This window comes from Phalaenopsis equestris, unplaced genomic scaffold (genome assembly GCF_001263595.1).
Source record: "Phalaenopsis equestris unplaced genomic scaffold, ASM126359v1 Scaffold202294, whole genome shotgun sequence".
Taxonomy (NCBI): Eukaryota; Viridiplantae; Streptophyta; class Magnoliopsida; order Asparagales; family Orchidaceae; genus Phalaenopsis; species Phalaenopsis equestris.
This window is the reverse complement of record NW_018222004.1, coordinates 341,498-353,317: the sequence shown is the minus strand read 5'-3', so window position 1 is coordinate 353,317 and position 11,820 is coordinate 341,498. Positions and strand designations below refer to the sequence as shown.

The window sequence follows — 11,820 nt, the reverse complement described above, 5'->3', positions numbered from 1 at the left end:
GTTTTCTTAATAATGAATATAAATAAAAAAATAAGTCATTTCATAATAAGCCTACACAGCCGGGTGAAAATGTGAAACTAAGCTTAAATAAAACTTGAACGGATTATTAATACAGCTCAAATTAGAGGTGTTTCAAGCTTCTGCTGGTTAACAACATTTGCTTTCAGAGCAACTCTGAAAATTTTAAAAATGGAACATTATAATTTTAAAATTTAAATATTGAATATACCTTTTATTTACTTCTGAATTATAAAGTGACTAAATATTTTATGGTAAAATATGATAGTTTTATATCCACTAGAAGTCAAATATAAATGACTAAACCAGAGTTAAAAGTTTCTTGAGTCATGCTAATCAAACCTTCATAAATTTATTAAAACTATACTCAAAATTCAAGATGGAATAGTCTGATTTAGCTATATGCCGGCATCTAAACCCGGATAAACAGCCAATATACAAGTGAACATTTAATAGCTTACTTAAATCAGTATCTTTGATAAAAAAAAGAAATTCCGAAATCCCAAAATCACAACATTTCTACTATTGCTGCATATTATTTATTAAAAGATCAATAAAAATGAACAATCAGGTTAAAACTGACAATTATAAGTTTTTAAGGGTTTTCAAGGGGAAATAAACTATAAAGTCCAGCACTCAAAATAGCATCTTAAACTAGAACTTTTTTTTTTATATATATGGAAATAAACTATAAAGTCCAGCACTCAAAATAGCAACTAGAAAAAAAAAAGGGAGAATATGATAATAAACATATGCACGCTCACGAAAGATTGAATTCCGGCAATAACAAGAGGAATGGGCATGCAATTTAAACAAATTTTGAAATAAACATAAAATTGTTTAATAAAGTCACGCAAAGAAGCACAAAAATAAAATCCAAGGAAGCTTCTAAAATTCAATAGCAAAACCAGTAGAAAAGTGTTTTCTTACAGCCTTTAGCAAGCATGGACCTTTAAAAGACAAGCGAGAAAACCTTAATCAAGAGAACATGTAAGAATTCCACAGCGCAACGACGACAGATCCCTTAACATTGACTTCATAGGTCTAAATTAGCAAAATCTTCTGTGGGAGCACACAATGGGAAAGCTGAATCAAAATAAGTATTCGCTTGGCAAAACAAGTCCTATTTTAACGCAGAAAACTAGGGCAGAAATCTCTAAAAGAGCCAAGATAAATTAGCAAATGGGACGACCCAGTATGCTGCGAACTGTGGAAGGAAACAATGGAGAACTAGAGCATCTGTACCACAGAAAATGCTATAGAGCAGTAAAAGACTTCAATTTGTGTTTCAGCAATGCGTATACAGGACAGGAGCAGTCCAATCAAAAAAAGGAACAAGGAACCAAACTGTATCTAAGATGAAAGGCCCCAGGTACGCAAACAACCAAATTCCAACAAGTGCAAGACTAGCCATCAAGTAACCCAGAGAGCACTAATAACGAACAAAATCTAAAAGCCCAAGTGCAGCCTGTAAAAAATTTAACTTAGCTTGGTTAAAATCAAGAATCATGAAGAAATTGACTGTCCCATCTATATATCAAGGGCATCTACACTTACCAAATTTCTATAGCTTCGAGAGTAAATAAAAAAACTGCTTTCCCGGTAATGGCAACTTTAGTGAACACATGCAAAGCCATTTTCTTGTTGTTATTAGTCTGCAGTTTCATGGACAACCAATAATCTCACGCAGTTCCCATGAAGGACCACAAGCATATTTGCTCAAATATTGATTTTGACCTTTCAATACTGTCACAAGTGGTTCTATGGCATCAAGATAAGGACCACAAAGCACCAAAGAAGAACCAGAATGGAGAATGACAGCCAATCAACTCGAATTTAGTAGCAACAGGTGTAAACTAATGTACCAAGATCAGTTTCACGCCAAGTAACTATTAAGCAGCAGTTGATGCAATCAGCAAAAGAACATCTGAGAAACACAATAGATCATCCAGTAAAAGATCCACACTTGCAAAAGGACAGCACGTCAGCAAATCCTAAGTAAAAAAGAAAGCATGTTCACGGCCAACAGACACCAAGGAGCATGCCCCGTACAGCTTCTGATGAAAGTAGCACCAACCACAACACTGCCAAATTTTATCAGACGACAGAATTTAAATCACGACATTAAATTCATAGGTAATAGGAATACACACAGCAAACCTGAGACAGAAGTGACCGCCTCATCAACTGCGATAGCTGCCACCACTTGGGCGTTCATAAGGACCAGAGCGATCGCGATTATAGCGGTCACTCCCTGATCCACCGCGACCTCCATCTCGACCTCCATCTCGACTGCGTCCACTATAACGGTCTCCACCACGATCAGATCCATAACGATTGCTACCTCCACCACCTCCAGATTTGTCATCCCTGCCATACCTGTCATCCCTGCCACCATACCTATCTCCTCTACCGCCATCACTAGGACATTCTCTAGCAAAATGGCCCGGTTTGCCACATTTGAAACAGTCTCCACCAGAACCTCGACCTCCACCAGAGCTACGACCGCGATCACGATCTCTATCACGGTCATAATCACGTCCTCCATCACGATCTCTACTTGGGCCTTGTGGCTGAGCTCTATCTACAGTAATAGACCGCCCATCAAGGCTTATTCCATTCATTTCATCAATGGCATCTTCCATTGCTCTTTTCTCATCATATGTAACAAAACCAAATCCACGAGATCGACCAGAAAACTTGTCAACAACCACCTGCAATTTCACCGTATGGAGATAGCTTCAAATACAAATCAACAAAAAATCTACAAAAAACTACAGTGAACAACGGCATCTCCGCATTCAATCAGCCACACAGAATAATTGTTCAGCATAAGTTTTGTAAACCAAGGTAATTACGAAATGCTGTAATATCAACAACTAAAAAAATATTCAAAAAAATTTCCATCTATTATGAAGGGAAATATAAGAGGGAAAATAAATAGAAGTGATGAACAATAACGCAAGTTAGGTAGCTGTCTATTTATCAAGGACAGAAAATTATTGGACTACAACAAATAGAGTTCAGAATCACTTCTTCATATGTGATGAGCCGACCTTCCATAAAGTACCATGCTTAATAGGAGTGTAAACAAATCAATTAGAGCTTGAACCACCCTTGTTTAATCTTGATCTTGACTAATTAATCAGCCTCAAGCTGGGTTCAATTCTATAGGTTCAAGTTATACGAAAAATGCTAATAAGAATGGGAAATCAAAAGAAAATAAAGAACCAGCTGACAAAAAAGAATTAAATTTTGAAACATTTTAAATTAATTTTAAATAATTTACTATTAATAAATTTTAAATATTACATATTTATATTTATTTAACAAATCAGTTCACAAGCTAACAAGTTGAGTTCCATTTCTCTCCAACTTAACTTAAAAAAAAAAAAAATTGCAATAGAGAAAATTCATTAAAAACCCACCACTTTGCAAGTAAACCTTCTATAAGACTTCATGATCTCATAGGTAGTAGAATTGAGAAAAAAAAATTTGTGTGAGAGTGATAATTTAATATCATACAAGACAACAAAAAAATAGCATCAGCACAATTTTAATGAACAATGCCCAAGCAATTTGAAGTAGACGAAGCATTTGAATTTTCCTTGTATCATGTATATCAAGTTAATTTATATCTTTTAAAGTTCAATATTATACTATTTAATGGCATCGCATTTTGTTAATTCCTTGTTTGAAATTTATCAACAATTTATTAGCAAATTTTTAACAGTTTACCAGTAGCTTTATAAAAGTTAGTTGCCTCTTCCAACTATAAATAAGAACAAGTTTAAGTCACATGAGATAGTTGATCACATGGAAAAAAAAGTTTATGTAAATGTGAAGACCCTCCATCAGTTCTAGGTTTATGATCCTTGGTTAGATGTGGGACCTGAAATCCTCCCACAAGAGGTAATCTACAAGAAAAAGCAAAAGACTCGCATATCATGTTACTTAGCATTTTTTTCTTTTGCATCTTTTATTATCTTTTCTAGTTTTTCTTCTAGATTGTTTTGTAACCCTTGGTATTAGAGTGTTGCAATATAAGTTCGTTATAAACATGATTTGAAGATTTTTAATTCAAAACAAAATTTCCATTAAGACGTTATGATTATACTATTTTTGTTTCATTAAATTTTGTTAATACTTTTTATGAATTCATCAAAATTTATTGGCAAAAAGTTAACAGTTTATTTGTAGCTTGTTAATAGTTTGTTTTTTCTTCCATCTATAAATAAGAAAAATGAAGCACATGAGGTAGTTGACCACGAGAATAAGACCCTTCATTATCTATACTGGGTTTATGATCTTTAGTTAGGTGTGGGACCTGAAATCCTTCCATGAGTCATAATATATTTGTTTAGACAAGAGACCTGCATATCTTGTTACTTGATCTTTTTATCTTTTGCATCTTTTATTATCTTTTCTAGTTTTTCTTTAAACTGCCTTGCATCCATTAGTAATTGCTGTTGTGATATAAGTTCATTATAAACGTAAATTCAATATTGTTAGTTCAAAAGGGGTTTTTTCCTTTAAGATGTTTGAATCCTTACATCATTATCGCTTATTCATGTTTCTATCAAAGCCTTTGATAGTTTTTGTTTACAGTTGATTAATATAGTTTGTGGAGAAATAAAATTATTGTTTACACAAATAGTAAACCCATGGTGAAATATTGTTTTCCTTCGATCAATTCTCTTCAATCTTCTCCAACAACCCCCAACTAACCAAGCGTCCTCTCCAGTAATTTCAGTTTATTTTGTCTCATCCAAATTTAAATTACAAATTAAAATTTTTAAAAAACCACTATCCTATCATTTAAACCTTCTCCTTGATTTCCTCTTAAAAAAAAAAAAACTAACAAAAGTTTTCTGAACAAATGCCAATTAAATAAAAACCCAAGCTACCTAAATAGTAACATTACTGTTCACATGAAACAATGAAGAGTGGTTTAATATTAAAAAAAACAAAAACGAAAAAAAAAAAGAAGAGAACAAAGCAACAAAAACAAAACAAAAAGAAAAGGAAATTTGTAGATCATGAAAAATGAAATGACAATCGATTGGACAACCCCAATCTTCTGTGAATCTCCAAGAAGGCAGCCCATTAGGACCCTCCAATCATCTGAATCTCCAACAAGGCAGCCCTCTTTCCAGAAGACATCCATCTTATGCTTGGAGGTTCAAATTAATATTTTTAGAGTAATCAAGACAATACACAATACAAAATGAGCTCTCCATTTTCCTTCAAGATCACATCATTCTCTAGTCCATCGGAAGTACCATACGCCATTCTCTGGTCCATGGATAACGGGGGCTAAGCTTTTTAATCAACACCATTCATCATAGAGGTGTTAGACCCTCCAGCCATCTGTGAATCTCCAACAAGGCAGCCCTCTTTCCACAAGACATCAATCTTATGCTTATATGAGCTCTCCAAGTTCCTTCAAGATCACATCATCCTCTAGTCCATCAGAAGTACCATACACCATTCTCCGGTCCATGGATAATGGGGTCCCCCTTTTTTATCAACACCCTTCATCGTAGAGGTGTTATTCTGCCAGTGGAGTTGAAGAATATAAATTCTAATCAATTATTTTATCGTGGATGATTTAGTCATTTTGTAATTACATTTGTAATCAGTATCATTGCATTTGTTAGCAATTTCTTATTTTGTCCTATAAATAGGAGGCGTTATTAACCATTTAAAAAAATTATGGTATCATTAAAATACTGCATTCCATGATTTTGATGCTTCACTTGTATAACCCAAAAACATGAGATTAAGAGGCTTTGTTTGTATAAATATTTGTCATTTTCATCTTCCTTCCTATTTTCATTATTTTCTTACACGGTTTACCTACATCACCAGTATCACCAATGCAATTATGTAAGCCAATCTTGAGCATGGGATGGAAGTTTTTATTCATCTGAGTTGAAACCCCAAAATTGGCGATTGGATGAATGAACATTGAAAATGAGAGACTTAAGATACTTACCTGAGGACTAATAAAGTTCATGATTAACAAGTTAGAGCAACAAACCTTCCAAATACTAGGATATAGCTATTCCTTTAGTGCCACTGCAAGGAAATATAAATTTTCCATACTATGGGGGAAATTCTAAATTCAGGGATACCTTGGCCTCAGTAAGACGGCCAAACTTCTCAAATGCATCCTTCAAAGAATTATCAGTTGTGGACCACGAAAGGCCTCCTATAAAACAGCGGAACTCCTCCACATCACCCATTAATAAATAGAAGCTGCCAAAATATAAAGATAAGATTACAATGGTTAACTATTATGAATCCGTATAATGAAATATTCAAACTAAATTATATGAGCACCTAAACTTTTGCATACCTGTTAAACGTTTAGTAATAAGAAAAAACATGCATATAAATTTGTAGCATATTCAAATAAGAATCGAGTAACAAAAGTGAAGCCATGGAATAATGATAGATAAGCACATCATACGACTTGTTAAAGCAGACAAAAACGCTTACAACTGCAAGATGAATCAACTACATTATTAAAAAAAATGAACATATAATGTTCATTCATCCAATCGAGAAACACTGTAAAATTTAAGAATTGTAAATAGCCTATAAGTACTGTTGAAGATTAAGAAGCTAGTACATCATAAAAGCGAAAAAAATGAAAACTTATAATAATATCAGGAAAACACAAAAAGATATATGTCTAACCGTCTTGTCCAGCCGCCAGTATTAAATAAGGAAATGAAACACAGGCAACCCTTTTTCACTTTCTTCTCAAGTTACAATGCTTAGCAGCCCCATCAAACAAGAATTTTCCACAGCTACCCAAGGTCCTTCACTTATCAAAGTACTTATTTACCGTTCAATTAGCTCTTCAATTTTTTCAAAGGTCATTTGCTCAGTGCCACCACTAGAACTTTACCATTCACGCCATATAGCCTCTCTCTCATGCCATATGGATGATGGGGTTAAAGTTTAGTTACATGTTAATCATTTTCAATACATTCAAATTTTATCTTCAATTTTGATTAAAAAAAACAGCTTGACCTAATAAATTATGCTGTTAAAGAGAAGAATACACTTGCATGTCCTCCCTCCCAATGCCCCTCGTTGTGAAATCATTAACCTTCTGCTTCTCTGAGAATTGCATTGCACCACAGCTCTTTCCCATCGAGGATTTTCTTGTAATTGGAGCTCATTCTTGCATGAAATATGTTTGCATTATGCAGCTGAAGAACTCAATGATTTTAATGTCAGCTTTTTTTTTTTAGCGTCATAACCTATTAAATTCCCACTGATTATAAAAAAGTGCATTTTTAAGCTTTACTGGTTTTTTTTCCTTTATTTTACAAGTTTCTTCCTTTTAACCATGATTTTAGTATTTCTACTTGTGCTCCTCACCAACATAAGCAACAGCACAAACAATAAGAGTGTAAAATTTTGCTTCATAAAATCTCGAATTTCAAAGGTCAAGGTAATGATTCTCATCTATATAATCTTAAAACAACACAAAATTTGAGACAACTTCTATTCTTAAAAAGCTATATTTACAAGATGAAGTTTGCAAACACAATTGAAAACAAAGCACACAAAGACACGCCAAACTCAAGAGTATTTTGCTCTGCATTAATATATGCCAGCAAACCCTTATATATATATGAGATGATTACCTCAAACTAGATTTAAAAATTCCGATGCAAGGAATCTACATTGTTAGTACAAGGAATGTACTTCTAAAAGACAAAAGGAATTTCCTTTTATTGGATGGCTCCCCGAAGCTCAATTCCGAAGACAATCTATTTCTAGTAATTGAATAGAAGAAATAAAGTGAATAAAGGTAAAATCATAATCATATATTCACTGAAGCATGGACCACCTGTTGCCTTTTGGTAGGAATTATTGCTTATTTTATACTGTAAAATTAGCCGCCAACTGTCATTGCTTGTTCTGGAAGGCTTACAGATAAAAGCCTTTACTCAAAGGTCTCCATAGTGCTTTAATGTTGGTTATGGGAGCTATTAAGAATATAATGTTAGCGCCTAAGCCCATTTTCTGGCTAAGTCTTCATTAAAGGTGAATATCTCACCATCATGAGATAAAAATCTTCACATTAGAAACAGGAATAGGAGTTGGAAACTCAAAAAATTGCTTATAATATTCTTCAAGCATCCATTGTTTGAAATGATCTAAAATTTCGGGAAAATATTTCCTTCAAATCTTTTTTCTAATACTTCTCAACGAGAAGGTAGTGCTGTCAAAAAGCTCAGTATGGATTAGCCAGATTATTGACAGTTACAATCATTATAACTGAAGTTTTTCATTCACATTAACTTGCATTATTTAAGAATTGTCTTTGTAAACAAAGTCAATTTAAGCGATCAAGACTGATGATAATATTAGACCACAAAGTGATTTGGGACTCAATAAAATAATAAAAAAGGCTTTAGACTTTGATAAATTTATTAGAATTAATAACATCGATCTTTGGAGGGAATCAACCCATGGTTGCAACCTTCAAGTATGTTTAATATAAGCAAGTGGAATTTCCAGCTCAGCACCAAATTTGTCCCATGAGCACTAATAGCATGAAAGCTTTTTCCTTCCAAATAATTTCCTTCATTATTAAAATATGCACAAGTATTTGTGTTTGGCATTTTTTATAGAAAGAGTCTTCATCGTTGCCTTAACATAGATATAGTAGTTGAACGAAATTTGTTAAAGAGGATGAACAATGGTAAATATAGTTATCTCCTACGAGTGATACAATCCCCAATATTTAAGATGCAGGGTTCTATTAACCATGCATTTATGATAGGCAATAGTTCTAGTTGGTTCATCTATATTATTTTAGAATTTACACAAAGTAACGAAATCAAAATTTGTATAAATGCATCCTGATGTAAGAAGACCTGAGGGGGATATGGAAATTTTCACAAATAATGCTCCAAAAGCGTCCGAGGACAATTAATTTCATGATCCTTGAAGCTGACCTCAATAATAATCCTGGCCGTAGGCTTAATAAAAAAAATTTGATTAAACAACCAGAATCTCATTTAAAAATTCAAGAGATGGCTGATTATGATGAAGATTTTGTAGAGGTATCATCTAACCAAGTTTACAGGTCAAATTTCTAACACCTCCACATCTATGGGGTACTATGGGACCCCTAACCTTGATTGATAACACTGTCGCCCTAAAATTAGTTTTAAGTCAGTAAATAATTAAATGTGTCTGAAATATATTCAATGTCAAAATCAAAAAACAAAGCCAAGGTACTTAATTAAAAAATTGCTTAGAGATAAGATGTTTAGTAACTATTTGAATTATAGATTTCACTGCAATATAGTCAAGAACTGTTAAGAATTTACGATTTAATAAATTGTATTAAAGTTTAGAAATACAATTAACAAATGAGAGCATTTCTTTTTGATAGCAAAATACTTTATCTTGAGTATGATCCATCTCTTAAAAAAAATTGTTTTAGAATATCTCCATAGCCAAAAGACCCCAAGCTACAGTTGCATGTGTCCAGTCCAAAAATGGATAGAAGCCATAAAATAAAAAAATGAAATATAAAACGGATTGAAATCATGTTGAATTGCATAAACCAACAATATCGGTAAATTATTAATAAATTTTTAAAACTAAAAAAATTTAAAAAGTAATGTCAAAAAACATAAAATTTGTTCAATGCTAAAAATTTTACTAAAAAAGAATGTATTAATTACAAAGATTTTTTTGGGGTTTCATTAAAAGACTCTTTTAGCATTATTATAGCACTTGCAACAAACTATGATTTGGAGCTATATTAAATGAATGAAAAGATTTTAATTTTAACAGTGACATTAAACAAGTATATAAAGAGTGCAATTAGAAAACTTTCAATCCAAAGATTAAGAACATTTGACGCGAAAATTAAGAAAATGTGAGTAGTTTAAAGAAAAGTAGTTTAAAGAAACATCCAGTTAATAGTATAAAAAATTTAACCAAGTGATTACTTCTTTTAGTATTTAAAAAATAATAATAGTTTATCAAAGCGTAAAGCAAATAAATTCATTCTCGTAAAATTAAAAATTAATGATATCCTCCTAGTAAGCAGTGATAGAGTTATAATAGAAATCTAAAAAATTTCTTTAAAATAATTTAAAATGAAAAAATCAAAAGAATTTGTGGTGGGTATATAAATTCACCAAGATCATTCTCATAATATACTTAGGTTGGCACAAGCAGTATATATTAATAAAATTTTTAGCAAATTTTGTAAACGATTGTATATCAAGCAAGATCTAATGCTTAGGGTGATATATTCATTTTTTTACACAAAATGTAAAACAAATGCTTCAAGGTCTAATGCAAGGTCAAATGCTTCTTATATCCGCCAAAGGGTTTAAGTAGCTCTAGTAGACAAGATTTAGAGAGTCATCTTAGATGGTTTGGTCACATTAAACATCAACCATCTGATGACTCGGTTAGGAGAGTAGATGTTATAGAATTGACTTATGTTAAAAAAGGTAGAGGTAAACCAAAAAAAGACTTGGGCATGTTGCATAAAAAAATGATCTTAATTTATTAGAATTATTTGAAAATATGACACTCAGTAGGGCATAACAGAGAAAAATAATTCAGGTATCCAACACCACTTAGTGAGATAAATGCTTCTTGTTGTTATTGTTGTTGCTTAAGGAGTAAAATTGAGATTTATTAAACATTGACAAAAAAATGTCTTACAAATACGCAAATTTGTACACATCCAAATATTGCAAACATAGTTGGAATATTTGACAAATATTTAAGTAATCAAAGAATGACTTATTAGAAAGCAATAAAACAGAATATACAATACACAAAGAGAACAAATAATTTCAAGCTCACTCACTAAGATCTACTCATTTAGGTAATTCGACTCTAACATTACTCGCCTCAAAAGTTGAGTTTTTGTTTTGGCTAAAGCATCCATGTCATATAAGAGTCTCAAAAAATCAGTAATAGCTTCTACCAATAGAATCACTTAATTGTATTACAAACCTAACAAGAGTTTGTCAAAATCAAAACATGAAATAAAAATTCTTGTTGAGTACAAAGTCTTTAACAACCTATTAAATATATCAATACAAAATTCATTAATACGAATTAAACCACTAAATATTTACAATCTAAAATATTTCATGCATATAATGCATTTCGGTGTGATTTATCTACTCATTTAGGTAATTCGACTCTAACATTACTCGCCTCAAAAGTTGAGTTTTTGTTTTGGCTAAAGCATCCATGTCATATAAGAGTCTCAAAAAATCAGTAATAGCTTCTACCAATAGAATCACTTAATTGTATTACAAACCTAACAAGAGTTTGTCAAAATCAAAACATGAAATAAAAATTCTTGTTGAGTACAAAGTCTTTAACAACCTATTAAATATATCAATACAAAATTCATTAATACGAATTAAACCACTAAATATTTACAATCTAAAATATTTCATGCATATAATGCATTTCGGTGTGATTTATCTAAATAATAATCTTTCAAAGTGCAATATTCTTTAGGTTCAACTATTATGAACATGTTATAATGGCCAGACTAAAATATTATTATTCCCTTTTTTGTAGAAATATCTAAAAGAAAATTATATTATTTTACGTTTGATATATGTAAAAACATAAGAATTGTGTGTTTGTGCGTGTGTGTGTCTCTATTCAATAGCCAATGTTTAATATTTGAGTCATTTTTTAAAAAATATTTATCAGAAATTACACCTGATTTAAAAAAAAAAGTATATATGTATATATATGTATATATATATATAT

The 11,820-nt window shown here is 31.8% G+C and overlaps 1 protein-coding gene across 2 annotated transcripts in view; it reads right to left on the bottom strand.

Annotated features, from left to right (window-relative positions):
• Nucleotides 1–1,234: 1,234 nt before the first annotated feature.
• The window catches only part of LOC110036079 (glycine-rich RNA-binding protein RZ1A), a 20,127-nt gene continuing 9,541 nt past the window's right edge, over nt 1,235–11,820 (bottom strand). The window contains exons 2-5 of one of the 2 annotated variants that reach the window (XR_002295199.1): nt 6,156–6,279; nt 2,179–2,732; nt 1,576–2,102; nt 1,235–1,486 (exon numbers count right to left, since the gene is read on the bottom strand). Coding sequence is in view for 1 of the 2 variants with exons in the window: in XM_020740431.1 (XP_020596090.1) it covers nt 2,202–2,732; nt 6,156–6,266 (642 nt within the window). In the remaining variant the exon portion in view is untranslated. Of the gene's footprint in view, nt 1,487–1,527; nt 2,103–2,178; nt 2,733–6,155; nt 6,280–11,820 lie in introns of those variants that run through there. The other variant, XM_020740431.1, reaches the window with a different exon arrangement.